General features: G+C 39.4%; 1 protein-coding gene across 5 annotated transcripts in view; it reads right to left on the reverse strand.

The window, feature by feature from the left end:
- CDKAL1 (CDK5 regulatory subunit associated protein 1 like 1) overlaps positions 1–24486 on the reverse strand; it is a 707644-nt gene that overhangs the window by 476604 nt on the left and 206554 nt on the right. For all 5 annotated transcript variants that reach the window (XM_042937784.1, XM_042937785.1, XM_042937782.1 and 2 more), the window contains exon 8: positions 3332–3452. In XM_042937784.1, the coding sequence (XP_042793718.1) occupies positions 3332–3452 (121 nt within the window). The remainder of the gene's footprint in view (positions 1–3331; positions 3453–24486) is intronic.

Raw genomic sequence — 24486 nt, forward strand, 5'->3', positions numbered from 1 at the left:
CCAGAGGTCAGAAATAAAATCCAAGCTAAGATGTTAAGAGTGATACTGTGCCAAATGCTCATGGGATGTTCTCACCGGAGAGACAATAAGGCCACACCTGATTCGGGAAAGTGACTAGTAGTCAAGGAAGGTTAGAAATCCTTCTCTCAACTGGAGACAGATGGACTGACTTCTCCTAACGTGCGGGGCATATGTGCTAACTTACTTACTAAGGGTGAGTTCTATACTGTAATCGGGGATAGGAAGTGACACAGTGACAGCCAATATCCAGGGAGCTGAATTAAAAAGTTTACAAGGTAGCCTCATTTTAAGAAATAATAAACCCAAGAAAAGGGAAACTCCAGATACCTGAAAAATTTTAACATAATGCCACTTAAAATGGCTACCTAGGGGCACCCGGGGGGCTTGGTCAGTTAAGCATCCGACTTCGGCTCAGGTCACGATCTCACAGTTCATGGCTCCAAGTCCCATGTCGGGCTCTATGCTGACAATTCAGAGCCTGGAGCCTGTTTCAGATTCTGTGCCTCCCTCTCTCACACTCTCGCTCTCTCTCAAAAATCAATAAAAACATTAAAAATAATAATAAAATAAAATAAGGCAAACTTCTTAAAATTTCTTACAGCAGTGAAAACTAGTGATGGCCTTAAAACATGTATTCACAAATATTTATTGAGTACTCACTTTGTACTAGACACCAAACTCAGAGATAATAATATAACGATAACTGAAATACTTTCAGAGCCCAGGAAGCTTACAATTTACTGGGAAATATAAACTACCCGATGTGAAGGTGCCATAACCATGAGACAAGGGAACGTGGTAAACGCACCATGGAAAGAGGGATGTATTCAGCTCAGTCATGGAAAGAGGAAGAAGCCACCCCTGCCCCCCAAAAAAGCACGTAACTGCACAGGGAAGGATTGCCAACCAGATGAACGGGGGAAAGATAAGACGTGCCAGGCACACCTGATGGCAGGCACAGGGGCCTGCAGCCGAGACAGAGGAGAACCCTGAGTCTGCGTGTCGAGTAGTCCAGTGTCACTGAACACGGGAGGGTGAAGCAGGGAGTGACAAAATGAAAAAGTACAGAGAAACTAGAAAAACAAAGCATCTTCGAAAACAAACAGCTAGAAGCAACACTCAGTAGGTCGTCTAGAGCTGCAAAGTCACCCCGAAGAGACAAAATGGATCTAAATATGAGAGCATTTCAAAGACCCTAAACCATCGACACACTTAAAGAAATTTGTCTTGGCAAAGAGGTGTTGATCAATTCTCTACCGAAAAAAGAGAGAGATTCTCAGGAACACTTGACTTTGCCCTTCTAAAAGGCATTGTTCGGGAGAAAGCATGCTTAGCAAACTCCAAGTATTACTGTCCAACTGGCAAGGCCATCTGTACTGTGAAGAGAATTTAGCATAAACCCATTAAACTTTCAAATTATAAAAATCAATGATTCATTCATTCAGCAAGTAAATATTTATTAAATCCCTGTTGTGTACAGTTTTCTGTGTACTAAGGCTACAGTGGTAGATAAGAGTCGAAATTCCCCACTATCTTGGAGCTCATTACACACCGATGAGGGGAGACAATTAAAACGTCAACGAACTCCTATATGTTTCAATAGTGAGAAGTGTTATAGAAGAAAATAAGGCAAATATGGAGGACAGGGAATGTAGGGATATGGGAGTTTTATGCAGGAAATCGGGAATAAAAAGAAAAGCCTGCAATATCTGAAGGAAGGAGAATAATTGAGACAGAGGGAGTAGCAAACAGCCTTATGTTTATAATTTGGCTCAGGCTCAAAAGAGAGAATAGATTAGATACTCTAGTCAATGCGATAACTACATTTCTCACTGTTCCACTCTGATTTAATCACTCTATGAGCTCGATGAGTGCAGGTTTCTGAATCTTCCACCCCAAAGGCCAGATGCTGGTCCAGGACAAACTCACCAAGTCAAATGAAACTGACCCCATGGGGCCTTTCAAAAGAAACCAAATGACTTCTTCAACCTTCCCTGATCTTTGGCAGCGGCGGGAAGGGTTAACCAGAAGGTGGTAAAACTAGAGAAAAGATGACCAACAACATTAGCTGTAACTGTGCGGGAGGAAGAGAAGGCAACCGCTAAGAGAGACGTAGAAAATGATGGAGAAGCAAGAGACAAGTTCGCCTGCTCTCCACAGGAAACAGCATGAAGGAAGCAAAGGACAAGGAAAACCATTCTAGAAAGGAAGGAAGAAAGCTGAAATCAAAGAGGAGCAGGACAGCTTGCCTTTGTGGGAGGAAGTTTTATGAATGGAGGAGGGAATTGGCCTCATCAGACTTTCAGACTACACTAACACTGACTGCAAATTCAGTAAATGCAAATAAAACCAAGTACGAAGGGGCACACCAAGAGTTACAGTAAGGGAGAAGAACTTCAGACAAAGATGTGGAAATTAAGAGTGCTTAATATTCAGTTACCATGCTCATTTTCAGTTTAAAGCTCAAAAGGGCAACATTTTCAAACATGCATTTCAGAGAATTAATAATCAAACCATGATTAGTATCTTGGGTATTAGTTACTTATAACCCTATTGAAAAAAAAACAAAGATGATTGGGTATGTTAACCATTCCAACAACAAAACACTCTCTTAAAAAACAATTTTTTTAATGTTTATATAATTTTTGAGAGAGAGAGAGAGAGAGAGAGAGAGAGAGAGCACGAGCGGGAAGGAGCAGAAAGAGGAGACACAGAATCCAAAGCAGCCTCCTGGCTCTGAGTTGTCAGCACAGATTCTCCCCTTCAGATTCCCCAATTACTGTTTTTCCAGGTTTACTTTGTCCTTTGCCGATTATATACATAGTGTTTTTTATGACTTTTTATAACTTTAACATCCTGTAAGATTCACCCATCGCAAGTATATAACTCGATGAGCTGTGCTGACAGCACAGAGCCTGAGGCGGGGCCGGAACCCGTGAACCGCGTGATCACGACCTGAGCCAAGTTGGACGCTTAACTGAGCCACACGGCACCCCCAAAACACTCTTTTAAAAAATATTTTAACCCGGGTGCATGGCTAGAAAACGCAATCCATGTCTATTACCAAAAAAAAAAATGTCAGAATAATATTAACCAAAAACCTAAACTCTTCCTGAAATAGAAGTGTAATTTATACCCTGGGAACATCTTTTAGCGGGAACTATATTCATGTGGTTTAGAGATTTTTGATTTTTCTTTCCCATGAAAACGTTCAATTGCTTTACTCTGTCACATGTCCAGTAGGAAAAAAACCTGAATTTGTGGATGGAGTATACTGAATATTTTATGAGCAAGTTTGAGAGACACTTACCCAGTATTGATGGAAATGATTTCTATCAGTGGATTCTTCCTGATCTTTGGCAAATCCAATGGCGCTCCACCCAACCGCTTTCCGTTATTCTTTTTCTGACCCAGGAGTCTCACAGAATGACCTTCAAACAAAGCATATAAACACATATTAGCACGGGTCACAGAACTTCACTTTCATTTACTGCTCTCAATAAATGTATTAATTTACCTTCTTCCTCTATGAAACAAACACCAAAAAAAAACAACAGAAGATATGATCACTGTCCTAAGAAATAATGCCAAAGAGAAAAACAGCTGTGTGCATACCCTGCCATCAAAAGTGCTTTGCCTACAATATCTGCACCTTTTTCTACTGCACAGATGACGGAACCAAAAATACCCTCAGGATGGCATTCCGCAAGGTAGGCAAGCCCCCAAGCATCAACCACACGCGTGGATGAAGCAGGGAGGGCTCACGGAGCACCGTGCCTGCCAGCCAACTGTACCGCTGGGGGATTAAAAAAAATGCAAAAGCAGATTATCTGCTGAGAGCAAACAGCAAATCCAAGAAATAAAGAATTAAAAAGCTGAGATAAAATGACACTTTAGGGTTGGTTGTTTTTTGTTTTTTTTTTTTAACGTTTATTTATTTTTGAGACAGAGAGAGACAGAGCATGAACGGGGGAGGGTCAGAGAGAGGGAGACACAGAATCTGAAACAGGCTCCAGGCTCTGAGCTGTCAGCACAGAGCCCGACGCGGGTCTCAAACTCACGGACCGTGAGATCATGACCCGAGCCGAAGTCGGCCGCTTAACCGACTGAGCCACCCAGGCGCCCCTAGGGTTGGTTTTTTTAAAAACAAACATAAGTTTTTAAACTGATTTTTTTAATATAACAAAAGACAATCAGACTATTTCTAAGAGTCATAAAAATTTTTGTAACTTGGAAAGTCTGAATTGCAGTTGAGAAAATATGGAACAGTACAAAGAATTCCCATCCCCTTCAGATTCTCCAATTACTGTTCTCCATGTTTACTTGTCCTTTGCCTATTACACAGAGTATTTTCTGTAACTTTTTATAACTTTAACATCCTATAAGATTCACCCATGACGAGTCTACAACTCAATGACTTTTAAAGAAACACACACAACTGCACAGTCTTCACAAAACCCTGTTTTAGAACATTTCCATCACCCCCCAAATTGTCCCAAGCTTAGTTGTACTCCACCCTTGCTCCCATTCCAAAATATATCACATTTTGTTAATCTGTTGACCAGCTGGTAGATGTTTGAACTGTTTCCAATTAATACCTATTAGAATAATGCTTCTAGGAACATTCACGTCCAAGTCTTTATGTGGACATGTTTTTACTGCTCTTGGACAGATTCCTAGGAATGGAATTGCTGGGTCATGTGGTCAATTTATACTTACCTTTGTATGAAACAATGGTTTTCCAAAGTGGGGTACCATTTTATATCCTACCAGCAACGTATAAGAGTTTGAGTTTCCCCACATTGTCACCAAGACCTCACATTGTAACTTTTTTGACAATAGCCATCCTAGGGGGAAGTAATTTATTATTGTGGTTCAAATGAATTATGTATTTCCATAATGACTAATGACGTTGAGCACCTTTTCATGTGTTTATTAGCCAAATGTATGTCTTGTTTGGTAAATGTAATAATTTTTATGTGTCAACTTGACTGGGCCACAGAATGCCATTTAGCCAAACATTATTTTGGGTTTCCACAATGGTCTTTCTGGGAAAGATTGACACTTGAATCAGTAGACTGAGTAAAGCAGATTAACACTGGTAGGCCTTATCCAACCAATCAAAGGCCTGAATAGAACAAGAAAGCTAAGAGGGAACAGTTTCTGACTGACTGTTGAGCTGGGTCCTTGTTCTTTCCCAGCCTTGGGATTCTGGCTAAAACACAGGCTCTTCTTGGGTCTTGTTTCTGCCCAAGTGCAGACTGACACTAACACCACCAGCTCTGAGTCTCAGACCTCTGGACTTGGACTGGAACCACACAAATGCTCTTGGGTCTTTACCTTGCCAACTACATATCTTTGGAATTCTCAATCTCCATCATGTCTCCATAATGGTATGAGCCAATTCTTTTTAATACATTTCTTTTGAACACATACTCACGTGCACACGTGCACATACACATATACACACACACACACTACTACTACTACTACTACTACTACTACTACTACTACTACTGGCTGTTTCTTTGGAGAACGTTTGCTGATATAAATGTCTACTCTAGAAGTCTGCCGGTATTTTAATTGGAGTAACTACCTTATTATTGTGTTATAAGATTTCTTTATTCTGCTTACAAACCCTCTTCAGATGTGATTTTTAAATATTTTACTCAGTCTGTAGCTTATAGCTTCACTTTTGTGATATTATGTTTTAAAAAGTAAATGTTTTTCAAGACGCCTGAGTGGCTCAGTCGGTTAAGCATCCAACTTCGGCTCAGGTCATGATCTCACGGTTCATGGGTTTGAGCCCCACATCAGGCTCTGTGCTGACAGCTCAGAGCCTGGAGCCTGCTACAGATTCTGTGTCTCCCTCTTTCTTCCCCTCCCCTGCTCATATTGTCTCTGTCTCTCTCAAAAATAAATAAACATTAAAAAAAAAAAAGTAAATGTTCTTCAATTTAACGAAGTGCACTTCATCAATTTTTTTCTTTTATAGCTCATACTCTTACCATTCTATGGAAGAACTCTTTGCCTAGCCCTAGCACATAGAGTTCTCTTATATTTTCCTCTCAAAGTCGTACTATTCTAGCTCTTATCTTTAAGTCTAGGATCCACTTTTTTACTTTTTGTGTGTAGTAAGGGTCTCCGTTCATTTTTTCATATGGATTCAATTGTCCAAGTGCCATTTCTTTTCCATCCTCCTTCTCGGTCCTATTGCTGTCACACATATTAACACACAGCTGCATAAATCCCAAAACAGTGCTGTAATTAGTTTCATACAACTATACAGTTTTAAAAAGAGGAAAAATATAGACTTACAAAGGACTTTATGTTTACCCACCATATTTAACCATTTCTAGTACTCATTTCCTCCTAAGAATTCAACGTAGCATTTGATACTACTTCCTTTCTGCCTAAAGAACTTTCTTTATTATTTCTTGTAAAGGAAACCCACTAGCAACAGATTCTTTGCTTACTTGGGCAAGTCTTTATTTTGCTTAATTTGTGAAAGATACCTTTGCTGGATACAGAATTATCAGTTGACAGCTTTTTCGTTGAGCAGTGAATACAGCTAATCCTTGAACAATGCAGACTTGAGCAGAATCAAGCCCCACACAGTTGAAAATCCATGTATAACTTTTGGCTCCCCCCCCCCAAAACTTAACTATTAATAGCTTACACTGTTCACTGGAATCTTTGCTGATAACATACACAGTTGATCAACAAGTGTTTTACATGCTATATGTATTACGTACTTCTTACAACAAAGCAAGCTTCAGAAAATGTTAAGAAAAGCATGAGGAAGATACATTTACAGTACTGTATTGTAAAAACTCCATGTCAAAGTGGACCACACAGTTCAAAACCATGTCATTCGGGGGTCAACTGCATAGCACTCCACACCTTTGACCTCTGTTGCTTCTGAGAAGTCAGTTGTCAATCTTAATGTTGTTCTTCTGTATATAATGTGTCACTTCTGCCTTACACTTTCAAGATTTTTCTCTCTTTTGCAACAGTTTGACTATGATGTATGTAAGTGTGGATCACTGTGATTTTCCTACATGCGGTTCATGTATCTTTTTGGCTTTATAAAGTAATTTTTTTATCAAGTTTGGGAAGTTTTCATGTAATACTTAAAAAAAAAAATTAGGAGCATTTTTTCTGCATCTTCTTCTGTGGCTCCATGACATACTTGTTGGTGTGCCAGATGTCGTCTCATAGGTCTTCGAGTTCCTGGTGATTTTTCTCGTTATTCAGAGTGGATCATTTCTATTGATCTATCCTCAAATTTACTAATTGTTCTTCTTTTGCCATCTCTAACCTGCAAATGAGCCTCTTGAATGAACATTTCATTTCAGTTATTGTACTTTTTAACTACAGATTTCCCATTGGTTCTTTTTTATCATTTCTGTTTGTGATTCTACATTCAAGTCAATGTCATCATCCTTTCCTTAAAGGTTTTTTTGGTTTTTTTTTTACATTTTTATTTATTGTTGAGAGCGACAGAGACAGTGTGAATGGGGGTGGGGCAGAAAGAGAAAGGGGGAGACACAGAATCCAAAATAGGATCTAGGCTCCGAGCTGTCAGCACAGAGCCCAACATGGGGCTCAAACCCATAAACTGTGAGATCGTGACCTGAGCCGAAGTCGGATGCCCAGCAACTGAGTCACCCAGACACTCCTCCTTAAAGGCTTTTAACATGGTTTTGCTTAGTAGTTGGGAGTCTTTGTCAAATCCAACATTTTTGGTCAAAGACAATGTGTACTTTTTTTCCCCCTGAATATGGTTATACTTAGTTTCTTTGCATGCATCATAATACTTTGTTGAATACAGAACATTTTCGATTATATACTGACATTCTCCATTCAGGTTCCCCCCACCAGGGATTGGTTTTTTTGTTTGTTTGTTTGTTTTTGTTGTTTTAGCTTACTTGGACTAAATCTATTAAGTCTATCTCTTCTACAAGGAAGGGCTACTGACGTCACTTCTTAGCTCTCCATCACCCCCCCCGCCACCAAGCCTGACTTCCTCCGGGTCAACCCTGTATCTGCATACCTTTTTATTAAGGAAAGACTGGTTACACATTCGTTCAAACCCTATAAACCATTAAGATTTCTATCTGCTGATGGAACTGCGTATGAGCCAGTGAGGTTATTCAGAGTCAGGGACATTTTCAAGTGCACTTCCCCCGGCCTTTTCTTCCTCCTGTGCTTTCTGAGGTTCTCTGCCACCTTCTCAGGACACGCATGCAGGCTCCAGCAGGCAGATGCGTGTGGGTGGTGGGGCCCACTCCTGTCTCTGCTGTGCATGTGCACAACCTCAGGTCAACTAACCGCCTACGGAGACTTAGCAAGCCTCCAATCACTTCCACAAGTCCCCATTAAATCCCTGGGCTAGTCCCCCTGTCCACATAGAACAGTCCCACAGTTTCGGGCAGGTATAGTCACACACGCTCCCTTGTCGCTTGCCATCAAAATCTCCACTTTAACTGACAGTTCTTCAAATCCACTGAGCTGTCCTGGAAGCAGCAGCAAAGCCCCTGGTTTTCAGAGCCCGTTCTGCCTTGAACAACCTTGCTAGAAGAGCTGAGGAAGGAAAATGGGAGTAGCCCCAGGCACAAATGCCATGGACTCACACTGTTCTTACCCAAAGTTCAGTTGTTTTCGTGAAGAAACACTTCTCAGTTTGCTGAAAACTTTTAGTCAATTTCCAGAGTGCTGGGATTGTTTTTTTGACTGTCCAGCTTCACTGTTGCTTGTGAGATCTGTTGACCTCCCCGTGCAATCATGCCATAAGCAAATCAAAGCCAACTTTTTCAAAGCAATCATTTAAAATAACTTCAAATACATAATTAGTACAGGCATAAGATTCTAAGGCAATTATATACATGTTCCATCACCCTTCGTTTCAGAAAAATACATTGCTTCAACGTCTCTTTGTATGGACAGCTTTTCATGACCAGAAGTAATAAAACCATCAGTCACAGCCTTTTTGCACTAATCACTTTAATAAGAAACATTAAGTTCTTCATTCATTCTGAAAATTCTTGCTGTGCTGTAAAAACATAGCTAGAGTCAAGCAAGCATTTGGCATGCCAGATTTCAGATTTTCAAGATAAGTTCAACTCTTCAATCAAAAGTCCAGTTAATGAAGAGGTGTGCAAGAGTGGAGTGCTAACATAATAGTTCGCTGAGAGATGCCACAAGTTCAATAATGACTAGGCAAGGGCATGCTATCTTCATACTAGCACGAGACAAATTCCATTACATCCTGCTGAGATTTCAGTAATACGCAGCCTGCGCTAATAACATTTGATAAATTATTCATCTTCACTATCTACATGCAAATAAAGGAACATATCTCTGCCTGATGATATAATGAGTTATTTTCCAATCCAATGATTCATTAAAGAGCAAGAGAACTAACAATAGCCTGGTTTTTTTTTTTTAATTGAAAAATATAGTACACTGAAGACAAAGTAGGAAATAATATAAAAGTCCCTCATTATACCCAGCCAAAGATGAAAAAAAGAAAATTTAACCACAGAACAATTTTTTTTTAATGGACTGGAGGAATAAAACTTTTACTTGTTATAAACCAGCTCTTTTAAGAATCCTTTTGCAAACAGAGCTGCTGTTTCAGATTATTTCCTTGAATCCACAGACCACAGAATAAAAACATACACTGCAAATCATTACCTGTTCTATGTGTGGTTATCAATATTATAACCATCTAAAATAAACTGAAATTTGACTGGCTAAAGAATAAACTGGAGGGGATGTCTTTGGGAAGAAAAGAAGAAGAGACAAGGGGTCTGGAACAGGGAAACAGGCTCAGGGAATAAAGACAGGAAAGGTAAAAAAGGAAAATTTTGGAAAATTTGTGTTGGAAATGAACACACCACACTTATGAAGGGACCATGGAGCAAAGAGCCCAACTACACACTCAACACACACTGCTCCTTTGTGTGATCCCTTCTGGCCACTGATGCCTCGCACCACGATGGGAAAAGAAGAGCCATTCAAGGAATACTGGTTTATTTTGTGACTACTGTGAATTTCAGCACCCTCTGTGGCTAGACAGGAGAGAAAGGGGTAGGAGGAAATCAGGACAACAGAGTCTGAAAGAAAAATGGGAGTGTGAAAATAACCAGTTTTGACATTATTTCAATCACACGTCTATTCCGAAATTATAAGAGGAACTAACAGGAACGTATCAGTAGAATAATCCTCAGTGTGACCAGATCTACAGATGACAACAGGAGACCACTGAGGAGTCAGTGATAATGATGTGAAGTGATTAAAACAGATAAGCAATTTTAACCCGAGGATAAGAACAAAAACCAAACTGCCTTAACATGTAGAATGGGACACACTCAAAGTCACAATCTCTGAGATCTTTTATCTTTTCCATTTTATATGCAAATTTACATTTCATCTCCTATAAATAATGGTCAAATGTGTCTCAGTGAGTTTATTAACCATCTTTAATAAACATCTCCCTAAGTTGTTACAAATGTCACATAAAATTCAGCCCTGTTAAAACCAAATTTAATTTCAAGCCTGAGGCTTTCAGCAGTTATTTTTAAATCAGCTATAAAACCTTGATTCTGTGCTGGTTTTTACATTCGATCGAATCCACTAAACCACTTTATTGGCTAAAATTACACATTACCAAATTTTGAACCAAAAGCTAATTTTTAAATTTAATCCACTACTACATGCATATTTGTAAATTCATAATACTGAGAAAATCTATGTGGGAGAAAAACAGTCATGTACAGTAATTGCTCTATTAGCTCAATCAATATTCAGTGCCGTTTACGGATCTTCAAGAGCAAAACGTCTCTTCCAAATCCCACAGTGCCAAATGTTGAAAACATTATTAAAATCAAGGGGAAACATTCTACCCGTGGATACTAGAAAGACAGCCTGTCAACATGTCAGAATGGCAATTATAATGGTCATTTGCAAATAGAAAAGGATGAGCCTCTGGATCATAAGCACATCTTTTAACTGAGTGACAGACAACAGGACTGCCTACCAAATGCATATTTACTAATTAAATTACATTTCTACTCACAAACCAATCTTCTCTCCTTTGGTTCTCACAGCTCAAGTGGGTGTCACAAATTAGCTTTGGAATATCATGACACATCACAGAAGCACCCGTGATCTGGCAATGTGGACTCCGATTGTGTATTTCCCCCTCTTTAACTTCTCTTGGTCTTCTAAAGACTCCGTAACCAGCCAGAGTTTCCTTCCATACTTTATTCACCCCATCTAATTGCAAAGGCCCTCGTTTCCTTCATGTGTGACCGCCCACCTTCCACCACCACCAGAGAGGTCTCATGCCAAACTGCTCTCACTTCACACAAATTCGGTCCTATTAACTACCCACTTGACAGACCTGTCTGAACCCCAAGCTCTGGGTCAGACTGTTGGAAAATGTCCTGGTGAGGCAACCCACCAAGATGCAAGGGGCAGAGGCTAGGAGAAGACTGGCAGAAAATTCCAGCAAAAAGAAAAGAGAATAAATGTAGTGCAGACACCAATTCTCACTTACGGAAATGTAGTCACATCCATTTGGATATTATTTAAGACTATTACAAAGGAACGCTCAATTTAATCTGTTCTTCTACAAAACGTTTGGAGTTCTTACTTGACATTCCCTGCACAGGCACTTTTAACTGCTTAATCATGAAGAAAAACAAAAATGTGGCCAGAAATGTGACTCTGCTCAATTCAACGTCATTCCTCATAGGCAGGCACCACTCCAACAAGAAAAGAACCATTGGACAGTCACACTCAAGTGTGACCTTCCCTTGAAATGATTTCATTTTAAAAGAAGAAAGCGAAGTAAAACTAGGAAGTTTGATTAAGTGGAAGGAGCAGCTTTGTACCACACCTAAGCTGGAAAACTTTACACAAAGGGCCAGAACGGGCTCAAACACCCAAAATCATTCCAATTCAAGCATAAATTTTAGCTTTTCAGATTTTGAGTAGGTATGAAAACTTTAAACGTTAACTGGAACAATGACACCTAGAAAAAGATATCAAAATAAGGAAAGAACAGTAAGACTCAACTGTCCTAAGAGGCAGAATTCGAAGCGTGAATCAGAACAGAGGCGGAGAGGGCCTACGGAGGTGCACAGTTACCAGCGTGTATTCCAGAGCTGGACAAGGCGTAATGAAGCCTGCATCTTACCCAACATGCAGGTGAGTCGGAGAGGAAGCTAAGATAAGGTCATAATACGAAGTGCAAATCCCTAGAAGTCTGAGGATTATTTAACACCTTGGTGCACAAAAAGAGTTCCTTCCTACACTGTAATTACAACAATGTAAACTTTATGTATGATCTAGAACTATGTAAGACAGAAAGATGAAAGCATTCGCTGCAATGGAACATTTTTTAAGACAGTTTTTTCTTCCATTTTCCCAGCATTACTGGCACAACTGATGATGACAATTAGTTTAAGGTCATCACATTAAACAAAAGACACACAAAACAAATAATCCACATAAGCAAAATGTCTTCTTACCCTAATGGAAACACCTTCTGGGGGCAAATTCCCATAAGCACTTAATTTTATGTTTTAATTAAATCCTTTACAAGCGGATGTACTTTTTATGACAGTGGGAGATTAGCGTAGTGCCGATTCATTTTTCCAAATGTAAATCAAGTGTACATCAAAACACTCAAGAGTAGAAGGCAGTCCCATGTCAGTGACTCCACATTAGTAGAACCCTTAAATGAACTCCTTAGGTCACTGACTGTCTTGCTATACTAGGCTCTTCTGAACTATAATTTGCTAAATAGCTCCAAGGCTTTAGTATTTACGGCAATAAAGCTACGAATGCTTCAGTTTCAGTATGTAAACATCCATGGTAGCAATACAGAACTTAATCACTGCTCACGCTCAAACCTACATTTGGAAAATCACTGCACCAGGCGACGAAAGCAGAAATTGCAGACCTTACAATACACAGCATTCAGGCTGCTAGGAAATGAGAATGGTAAAATACAGACATAAGGAACTTGCAAGCCACAAGCCCCTTATGAACTTTTGAACACTGAAGTGCAAAGTCCCACTTTGAATCACCAATGAAAGTTTCAAGTTTTCGCCTGTTATTATTCAACTCAAGCCCCCACAGAGTGTGACAGAAGAGAGACCGGAAGCAGAGTAAGTTGGACAGTTGTCCCATCTATGGATCTTGAAGCACATTTTGTCTGCATTTCACCTCTCATCATGAGTTGAACATACCTACTTGCACTGTGGCTGTCTGAAGGCAACCTAAATGGGAGAAGGTAGGAAACAGGGCACCAGGGGCTTACTTACTGGCTTTACATTGACACACTCTTAGTCCTCAGCCCCTTGTGACAGGCATTAGCATTGCTTTTCTATAAAATGACGACAATGTATTAAGCACAAAAGTATAAGAAAAACAAAGAAGATGTGCATTTTGTATCATAATACCTTAATGTGTCTTCACAACAGAAACAAAAGCTCCATGTTACAGGTGAGCTTTAAAATAACGTATGAGGGTATGAGGGGCGCCTGGGTGGCTCAGTTGGTTAAGCGTCTGACTTCAGCTCAGGTCATGATCTCATGGTTTTTGAGTTTAAGCCTGGCATTGGGCTCTCTGCTGTCAGCACAGAGCCCACTGCAGATCCCGTCTCTCCCTCTCTCTCCCTCTCTCTCTCCCTCTCCCTCTCTGCCCCTCCTCTGCTCGTATGTGCTCTCTCTCTTTTTCTCTCAAAAACTAACTTAAAAAAGGGTGCCTGGATGGCTCAGTCAGTTGAGCATCTAACTTCAGCTCAGGTCATGATCTCACAGTCCATGAGTTCGAGCCCCATGTGAGGCTCTGTACTGACAGTTCAGAGCCTGGAGCCTGCTTTGGATTCTGTGTCTCCTTCTCTCTGCCCCTCCCCTGTTCAGGCTCTGTTTCTGTCTCTCAAAACTAAATAAACATAAAAAAAATTTAAGATGTATGAAATATTATTTTATCAATACTACATGCTTCCAAAATATGCATAAAGATTTCCAAAATCTACCTTTCCCACACGCAAAAACAAAAACCCTATTCTGTCCTGAGTCACCACACTGACTTCTGTCCTAAAGCAATGTAAGGTCCCGAGGAAAACAGACTGGCAAACAAGTACCTGGAATGAAGTATCAGAAAAGGTCTGACAGGTGTTTCTAGGAACAGTGGGACACCACGAAAGAGGGTCCACTTTCCCAAGAAAGATGAGGAAAGGCTTCGAAGAGAGATGGCCAGGTGGGGGGGTGCTGGGCAAGCGTCATACAACTCAAATACACAGTTATGCGTATTTCACGGTACACTTGGACATAACACTACCAACACAGCAAGACGACTTTTTTTGCTAGAATTCCTGCTTGATGCTCATTTTCCACTTCTTAAAACCAATCTAGTTAAGAGCCTATCGCTAAAACCAGATTTCACTGAAAAGATTTATTAAGACTTGGCATGAAGGAGCCCCACTGTGAAAAACCACACCTTCAAAAATGAAAATATTTCTAAGTGTGGTTTATGAAGTAGAAGTTATAAGGGCTTGAGACACATTTTTAGTTCCAATTCAGAGTGATCAAACGTTAGTTTTAAAACTTAATTTTAGGAAATTACAATTAATGTTCATTATGAAGTACTAAAGACTGAAAGTTAACTACATCGAAATCCTTCTGCTTACAGCTTCATTATTTATCTAGGCTAAATACAAAATTGAGATAGAAAACACAGTCCATATCCTTAAAAAACATGGAAGGATTTTCCTGACCTAACCATTTTAGAATGAAAACTATATAAAGTGTATCTCAAAAAAAAAAAAATCTTCGAAAATTACCCCTAATAAACACACCCAAGAGAATTTTCCCTGTAAAAACTTTTCATTAGCTCTTTATTGGGTAGATCAACTTTTTATTGGCTTCTTACAGTTAAGGTATACTTTCATTCTCTCATTTCCTAAATTAAGCACCTTTAAAGCAAGGTAAGACTCAAATATTCTATTCAGAGGCTTTTTTTTTTTCCTTTTAAACAAAACAAAAAAAGCCCTCCTTACAAAAAAAACCCTTTGGCACAAAATGGGTAGCTTGTAAAAGTGAGGGAGGAGAGGAGGAAAACTGATCACAGAGGAGCCAAGAAACGTGAAGGAACAAAATGTGTTAAGGCAACATTAAGAAAGGGAAGCAGAAATGGGTGAGCAGTGACATTCGACAATAGGCGCGAGGAAAGGAAGTAATACACGCGCCTCACTTTCTCACTCCCCTCTATTCAAGGTAAGCAGCTTAACAGGAAGTAAAGAACAGGAGACTGGAGGATGAGGGTTCGCATTATAAAACACTGCTGCCTGGCTGTGTGATCCAGAGTACAGATGAATTCACGCACACGGAAAAGGTAAACTACAAAGAGCGAGGGAGAAGTTCATTACGGTTGCTACTGTAATTAATGCAATTGTAATCCTATCAAGATCTATGGCCCTAATGACGTTTTCCAAAAGCAAAAAGCAAAGGAGATTTTCAAAACTTTCACCCACTTAAAGTCAGATCCCATTTATTTTTTAAGCTCTGGAGGGCTAGGAAATAGGTCACAAATAATTGCACGGATAATGATAATCAAATTTGCGAGTGATTTTTTTAAATATATAAATTAAAGTAGATTCAAGGTCATTCCTCTAAAATCGCTCACTCACATCCTGATACCATTTCTTGAATGTGAGGGGAGAGGAAGAAAGTGTAAGCAGTCGTGCCAGGAACTGCACAGGATCCTGGGTAAATACCAGCATATATGCCTAGAGAACAGTGTTGTTTTCCCAACCCAGGACACCTGAGTGACAGGATCCTTGCCAGGCTGCAACAGGGCAATGAATCTAGGTGAAGGGCCATATGGCAGAACCTCCAACCCTCAGCCTCCCCAAGTTCTGAGAAACCAGTCTGCCAGCTCCCTCTCTCAGCAAACTGTTCCTCTCTCAGCTACCGTTCCCCTCTCGGCAAACAATTCCCCTCCCGGCAAACACCCTCGAGAATCCCTACTCCAGGTCACGTTTTCACCTTACGTGAAATTCTCTCAAGTTACTTTTTTCTCCAGCAATCCTAGTCGTCAAGACTGAAGCAGCCCGTCTCAAAGCCCCGAAAATAAACATGCCCCAGGGTAGAAATGAAAGTTGCTTCAAAGAAGCATAAAACTCCTAAGCAACACCAAGAAGTACACTTGTCCATCACCACCCAGGATGCCATTACAACTGAATGAGGTAAAGGCAAATGAGTCAGAGAATTGTGCTTTATGAATTCCAGACCCTCTTCACTCCAGAATACAGAGACTGACAAAAGCAAAATGCATGGCAGGTCCACTGCAAACATTTCAACCTCACTTTTTTAAGTAGGAAGGCACAGGGGAAGAAAAAGTAGAATCTGGCAGAAGGATACGTGGATGCGAGAAAAAGCTTTTCACATTCTAAAAACTTTGGCTAGAGATCACTGTCCAAAATGGCAGTATCTCATCCTAACGACAGACTCTGAGAGTCGGTGTTATATTACAGACGCAAACACCTCCAGAGTTTCAGAGTGGAAGGGACTTTCCACGTCTTACCATTACCAACTCAAGCAACAGAACCAATGAGGTTGTGTGCACTGCTAAACAGGACACGGTTAACGGGAGAACGAGATATTTCAGCACAGCTCATCACATGCTCAATCCAGGATTCTTACCCCTTACGACGGCCAACTGCAGCAGGACGTCAAGGAATGGTGCACTTGAACATTGGGAGTTACAGATCTCATGTGTCAGAAGCCCCCTTTCATAAGAACATTTCAATTACTACAACCTTATTGTTCAATACAAGGTAGGGTTTGTTATAAGCCAGTAGTACTGATAAACTTCTTCTTAAAAATCCATGCATAGTTCACATCCCAACTGGAGAATCTGCACATGAGTTTTCCCCCCACCCAACTGATAATTACAGGAAACTGATATTTATTCTCTCAGTCTCAGAATTGCTATGTATATGGTACATGCCTTACAGAGTGTTACAGAATGAACTTTTAAAACTGTGGATCTCCAAACGTTATATACGAAATGTTAAAGTCGAGAAGCAGCTTTCTCTGTGCCAGTGATCACCGATATTGGGTTTTCCAGGGAAAGGTCGACGGCATTACCTAACAAACAACATCTTACAACTGTCTGATTAAATCAATGTTCCTGTCAAACAAAATTTTTAAGAGAAAGAGAAAATCAGATTTAAATTTTTTGTGTGCTCACATCTGACTTATAAACTTGCCAGTGCTTTCATTTGACTATATATACATATATTATACATACATATATACGTATATATTATACATATGTATGTATAATACATATATATACATATGTATGTATAATACATATATATACATATGTATGTATATATATAATATATATATACTATATATATATTTGTTTTTTAATACATTTCTCAAGGGTGATCATGATTTTTACATATATTTTATTTGGATATTGAAGTTCTAATACACCTCTAACATGACCTGGCTTCTGCTTTACATTTCTACTGGTTTCCACTTTACATCTCCGTTTTTATGGAAGCCAGCCATAAAGTACTAATGGAGAATTACCAATACAGCTTACTATTGTGTTAAGAAAACAGAAAAATACCACAATTAACCTACCTACAACTTCACCCTCTTTATTTGAAAAATGTAATGGAGCTGCTAGTATTATTTAAGTTTATAGTCTCAACGATTCTCCCTACATTTTACCAAAAACTGCATATTCTTTAAATGAAGACTAAAATGTTTCCGGATGAATATAAAGCGCACATGCTATGCATGCAGGGTATAAAAGTGGTGTGCTCCATGCTGATTCTCTTAAAAGTTAATCATATTAAAGAAAGAACATCACATGAAGAAAATTTTTTACCTCAAGTTTTTTAAAAACTATATTAATTTGCCATGTTTCTATGAGAGCTTCAAAAGAAGAGTAATTCATCTCCTTGGCATATTTTGCTAAATAATCCTATTACAGTAAATAGAAATCAGAACCTTGGGATTCAGAAATTGGTATACCTGAGAACATCAAATACTTGAAACAAAAATGATTAATATTCAAACAGAAAAATCAGGATGTTCAAACTTAAAACCTGTTGTGCGTGAACGGTGTCACCAAATCTAGACTACAACACTATATACACTTTTAGAGACTTCAACAATATTTGTGATGTGACCTTCCTGCAATCTGCTAAGACACTACAAAGATTTGCAAGAGTAGGAAAGTGATGTCACCAAGATGGCGACATCAGCTGCTCCTGACTTGACTGCCCCTCACGAGAACAACTAACAATCATTCGAGAGCAAGAAATCATTGAGATGATTCTAGAACATGGGGTGAGGCTGAAGTACCCCAATGCACATCAAAGACCAAGCCAGACTGCATTAGGAGGTAAGAGACTGACTTACATTGACTGCACTGTCCCTCCCTCACTCAGCACAGCACCAAGAGGAGAGGTTCCCCAAGCCTCTCGTATCCCCAGTGGTTAAAGAGAACCCCGAGGGGTCAGCCAACCTCCCCCGTATCGTGGGTCATTTGTGGGAGCCCCTACTCTGGTCTCACACCACAGGGATTGCTGAACAATCTGTGGGGCCCAGTCCCAGGGAATCTTGACTGTGACAGAGAAGGGGGGCCAGGGGTTTACAACGGCCAGGAATTTTGGCAGCCCGAATCCATACCCTCAATGCCCACGCAGCAATTCCACAAAGCAGCCATGCTCACCGACTGAACCAACTCGGCAGCACACTGCGCAAGGGGACCACGTGCATGCGCGTCTACCTAATTCCCGACCTCAAATGAGGGATTCTGCGAACCTAGATCCAGTTTGCCCGTGACCAGGCAAGGTACTGACTCGGAATGGAGAGTGCCTCCCAGTCCCACCTGAACAGACGGGCTGGTGACAAGACCTGGAAGCCATGAGGCCAGTAGCCCTGAGCCAAGAGAAGGGCAGGAAGAGCCCAAAGGTTGTGGGGCAGAGCCAGTCCCTGCGCAGCCAGGAACTTGCGAGTCAGCTTGAATTAAGGCAAAAAACAAAGAGCTTTCCCGGTTTTAGAGCTGCTTCTCCCACTGTGCCTGGGCAGGGAACCTAATTCACAGCCTTTCTCATTGCTGAATATAGCTTCAGCCTGTCCAACCAAGGAAACTACCCAGGCCACACAGAAGCTGCATGGCCCCTTCAAAAGTCCTGTGAAAAATGACAGTCGCACACAGAATACAGCACAGAGGGCTCTGCCCACCTGCAGAGCAAAATCGGTGGGCTTACCTGCCCAGCAAATTCACTGTCCACTCGGGCCTGATTCGGGCCCCCAAGCAATGAGCTATATATGTCCTAGGCCCTTCTCTGCCCTCTGCCGGAGCAGTGAAGCTAATTCATAGCCACATCTATAACCTAGTAAGCCTTACCAGAGACTTGAGGCAACAACAGAGCCCCTCCTACAGATGCCTCATTTGGGTAGATAATCAAGCCAAATCCTATCCGCGTGTTCTCGGCCCCCCATCTCCATCCTCAGAGTTTTCTCACCCAAAAATCGATCAGAATAGCGGGCCTCACAACTGCCCAAAGACATTATCAGCAAACACACCCACACACCCAAACTCAGCTGACTGGGGAAGAACTCTCTCTGCCAAAGGAAACGTGTCAACTATGGAAGCAAAGGCCTGCTGCTCAAATGTACAGACAGCAATGTAAGAAACCAAGGATCAAAATATCAGGTTATTATGACACCCCCAAAGAAAACTAATAAAGATCTAATAACTGACCCTAAAGAAATGGACATTTATGAACTGTCAGACAAAAATTTGCGAATAAGCCTCATAAGGAAGTTAACTATAAGAAAACAGACAAATGAAATTAGGAAAATAACGCACGAACAAAATGAGAATTTCTACAAGGAAATAGCACCCGTTAAGAAAAAGCAAACACAGGGCACTTGGCTGGCTTAGTCAGCTGACAGTCTGACTCCTGATTTCAGTTCATAGTTTATGGAATCAAGCCCCTGCGTTATCAACGCAGAGCCTGCTTGGAATTCTCTTTCCCTGTCCGCCTCTCACCCCTCACACACATTCTGTCTCTCTCCCTCTCCCTCTCAATAAATAAATAAACATTTTATAAAATGAAACAGTGTTTATATATGTGCACTAATTTCCTTAGTCACTAAAAAAAGGGGGAGGGTGGAAATAAAACAAACATAAATCCCAGAGTTGAAAAATACAATAACTGAAGAATTCAAGAGAGAGAGTTTCAAAAGTAGCCTTGACCATGCAGAAGAAAAAATCAGAGACCAAGGATATTGGAAATTATCCAAGCAGCAAAAAGGAAACAAGGATAAAAAGCAGTGAAGAAAGCCTATACACATTACGGGACACAGTGAAAAGAAACAATATTTCCATTATGGAAATTCCAGAAGGAAAAGGAAAACAGAAAGGGACAAAACACAAATTTAAAGCAAAAATTGCTGAAAACTTCCCAAACCTAGGGAGAGAAATGGACATCCAGATCAATGAGGTCCAAAAGACGCCAAGTAAGTTGAACCAGAAGAGGGTTACACATTATTATTAAATTATTTTTAAAAATCAGGGGTGCCTGGGTTGCTCAGTTGGTTAAGTGTCCAACTCTTGATTTTGGCTCAGGTCACAATCTCAAGATTTATGAGATAGAGCCTCATGTCCCAATCTGAGCTGACCGTGCAGAGCCTGCTAGGAATGCTCTCTGCCCCTCCCCCACTCATGGGAGCACATGCCCACTTGCTATCTCAAAATACATACATACATACATACATACATACATACATACTTAAAAAATCAAAGACAAAAAAAGAATTTAAGAGCAGCTAAGAGAAAAGAGAGAAGTTACATATAAGGGAACTCCCATAATATTCTCAAAGGAAACTTTTTAGGCCAGGAGAGATTGAGAGGCCATACAGAAAATGTTGAAAGAAAACTGCTTTCAGCTAAGAATTCTGTACCTGGCAAAGCCATCCATCAGAAAAGAACAAGGAATAAAGACTTTCCTACACAAACAAAAAAATGAGACAGTTCATTACCATCAGACCTGCATTAGACAAAATGCTATAGGGAATTCTTTGAGTGGGAGTAAGAGAACATTAATTAACATAAAAACAAAAAAAGATAGATAAATCACACTAATAACAGACAGTAAATGTAGGTCATAGTTAGACTCTGCAATATGGTAATAGTGATGCAATACTTCACTTAAAACTCTAAATGTTAAAAAAACAAGAGGAATGTAACCATAAATTTATGTTAACTATGAGTACAACAACTTCTTCTTAGGCACACAATACAACATGTAAATTCTAACAGCAATAACCTAAATGTGATAGGGAAAAGAAATAAAAGTGTCAAGTATACAAATTTTATTGAAGATAAGTCATTATCAGTTAAAATGGAGTGTTAAAAGTTTTCAATATTTTATGTAAGCCTCATGGTAACCACAAGGAAAACTGTGTAGTAATAACACAAGAAACCAAGATATAGAAGCCAAAGCATCCTGATACAAAAAGATGTCAAAACACACAAAAACAGAATAAGAAACAAAAGAACAGTAGGCCTCCAAAGCAACAGGAAACAATTAACAAAATGGAAACAGTATATCCTTGCCTATCAGTAATTATTTTATTTCCTTTCTTTTTTTTTAATAGTTGAGAGAGCACGTGTATGAACCTGAGTGGGCAAAGGAAGCGGGAGAGACAGAATCTTAAGCAGGCTCCATGCCCAGTGTGAAGCTTGACATGGGGCTCGATCCCATGACCATGAAATCATGACTTGAGTCAAAATCAAGAGTCAGATACTCAACCAACTAAGCCCCCCCAGGTGTCCCCCAAAATAATTATTTTAAATGTAAAAGGATTAAATTCTCCATTCAAAAGACACAGAATGTCTGAATGGACAAAAACAAACAGATGCAACAATATGCTGCCTATAAGAGACTTCACTTTAGCCTTAAAAAAAATAAAAGTATCCGTTCTTGTATCAGACAAAATGGACTTAAATTAACAATGGTAGAGACCAAACATACCATTATTAAATGACAAAGGGGTCATACATCAAAAATGTAGAATTATAAAGATTTATATGCCTAACAGAGTACCCAAATATATAAAGCAAAAAGTTTTATATATTTTATATATCAGAGAGCTAATGTGAGAAATACAAATAATACAGTAATAGTTGGGGGCTTTTAATAACCTGCTCTCAACAAAAGATAGACAAGCCAGACAGAGTATCAATAAGGAAACAGCAAGTTTGAACAACACTATAAGCAAACAGACCTAACATATATGCATAATGTTCTACGCAACAACAGCAGAGTACACGTTCTTCTCAAGTGCACGTGGGACACTTAAGAGAAGAAACCATGTTAGGTCACAAAACGAGTCTCAGCAAATTCAAGAAGACTGAAATCACACCAAGTATCTTATCTGACCACAATGGTATGAAACTAGAAATTAACAAGGGGACAATTGGAAAGTCACGAACACATGGAAATTAAGCAACACTCACCTGAACCAATGAATCATGATAAAAATTGAAAGAAATAAAAAAGCTTCATGAGATAAACTAAAGTGGAAATAAAACATATTGGAACTTGTGGGACACAGCAAAAGCAATTCTATTCTAAAATCAAAGTTTATAGCAATAAAAACCTACATTAAGAAACAAAAAATATCCCAAATAAACAACCTAACTCTAAACATTAAACAACTAGAAAAAGCCCAAACTTAACATTAGAAGAGAAATAATAACGATTAGATCAGAAATAATTAAAAATGAGAAGAGAAAAACAAAAGATTAACCATACTAAAAGTTGGTTTTCTGAAAAGATAAACAAACTTGACAAATACATAGCTAGACTAACCAGAAGAAGGAAAAAAAAAGAAAAAAAAGGACCCACATCAACAAAATTATAAATGAAAAAGGAGACATTACAACTGATATTTCAGAAGGCACCTGGGTGGCTCAGTTGGTTAAGTGCATGACTTCGGCTCGGGTCGTGATCCCACAGTTTGCGGGGTCAAGTCCCACATCGGGCTCTCTGCTGACAGCTCAGAGTCTGGAACCTGCTTCAGATTCTGTGCCCCCCCTGCCCCTCCCCCACTCGAGTTCTGTCTCTCTCAAAAATAAACACTTAAAAAAAATTACAACTGATATCTCAGAAATTCAAAGGATCCCAAGAGGTTACTATTAACAATTAAATGCCAACAAACCTGACAACCTATAAGAAATGGAAACATTCTCAGAAACATGTAACTTACCAAGACTGAATCAGGAAGAAAGAAAAATTCTAAATAGCCTAATTACTAGTAAGGAGATTGAATCACTAATCAAAAATCTCCCATCAGACAAAATTCCAGAAGCAGATGCCTTTACTGGTGACTTTTACCAAACATTTAAAGAATATTAAAATCAATCCTTCTTATACTCTTCCAAAAACTGAAAAGGAGGAAATACTTCCAAACTCATTTTATAAAACCAACATTATCCTGATACCAAACCAGAAAAAGATACCACTAGGGAAAAAAAAAAAATCTATAGGCCAATATCCCTGATAAACGCATGCAAGAAATTTCAATGAAACTCTAGACAACCAATTCAGCAGCACATTGAAAGGATTATTCACCATGATCAAATGAGATTTATCTCTAGTGTGCAAGGATGGCTCAACATCAGCAAATTAACCACTGTGATAAATCACATTAATAAAATACAATAAAAGAATCACATAATCCTATGAATAGATGTAGAAAAAGCATTAGGCAAAATTCAACATCATTTCATAATTAAAAACTCTTAATTAGGCACAGAGGAAAATATCTCAATACAATTAAGGCCATACATGACAAGCCCACAATCAATATCATACTCAATGGTGAAAGGAGGAAAGCTTTTCCTGTAAGAACAAGAACATGACAAAAGTGCCCACTCTTACCACTACTACTCAATATACTACTAGAAGACCTACATAGTGCAATCAAAGTAGAAAAACAAATAAAACATATATGAGTTGAAAAAGAAGTAAAATTATGTCTATTTTCAGATGACATGCTTTTATATATAGAAATCCTATAGACTCAACCCAAAAAAATGTCAGATCTAATCAATTAATTCTCAACCAAAAAAAATGTCAGATCTAATCAATTAATTCAGTAAAATTGTTAGATACACTCTCTCCCTGGTATCTCACCGCTGCGTCGGTGCAGGTAGGGGACTGAGCTCGAGCTAGCTTGAATAAAGGCTCTTTTGCTTTTGCATCAGAAAAAAAAAAAAAAAATTGTTAGACACAAAGTTAATATGCAAAAATCAGTAACATTTTTTGTACACTAAGAACGAAATTTCTGTAAAGAAATTTTAAAACTTGACCCCATATACAACAGCGTCACAAACAAT

The sequence above is a fragment of the Panthera leo genome, chromosome B2 (assembly GCF_018350215.1).
Source record: "Panthera leo isolate Ple1 chromosome B2, P.leo_Ple1_pat1.1, whole genome shotgun sequence".
NCBI classification, from domain to species: domain Eukaryota; kingdom Metazoa; phylum Chordata; class Mammalia; order Carnivora; family Felidae; genus Panthera; species Panthera leo.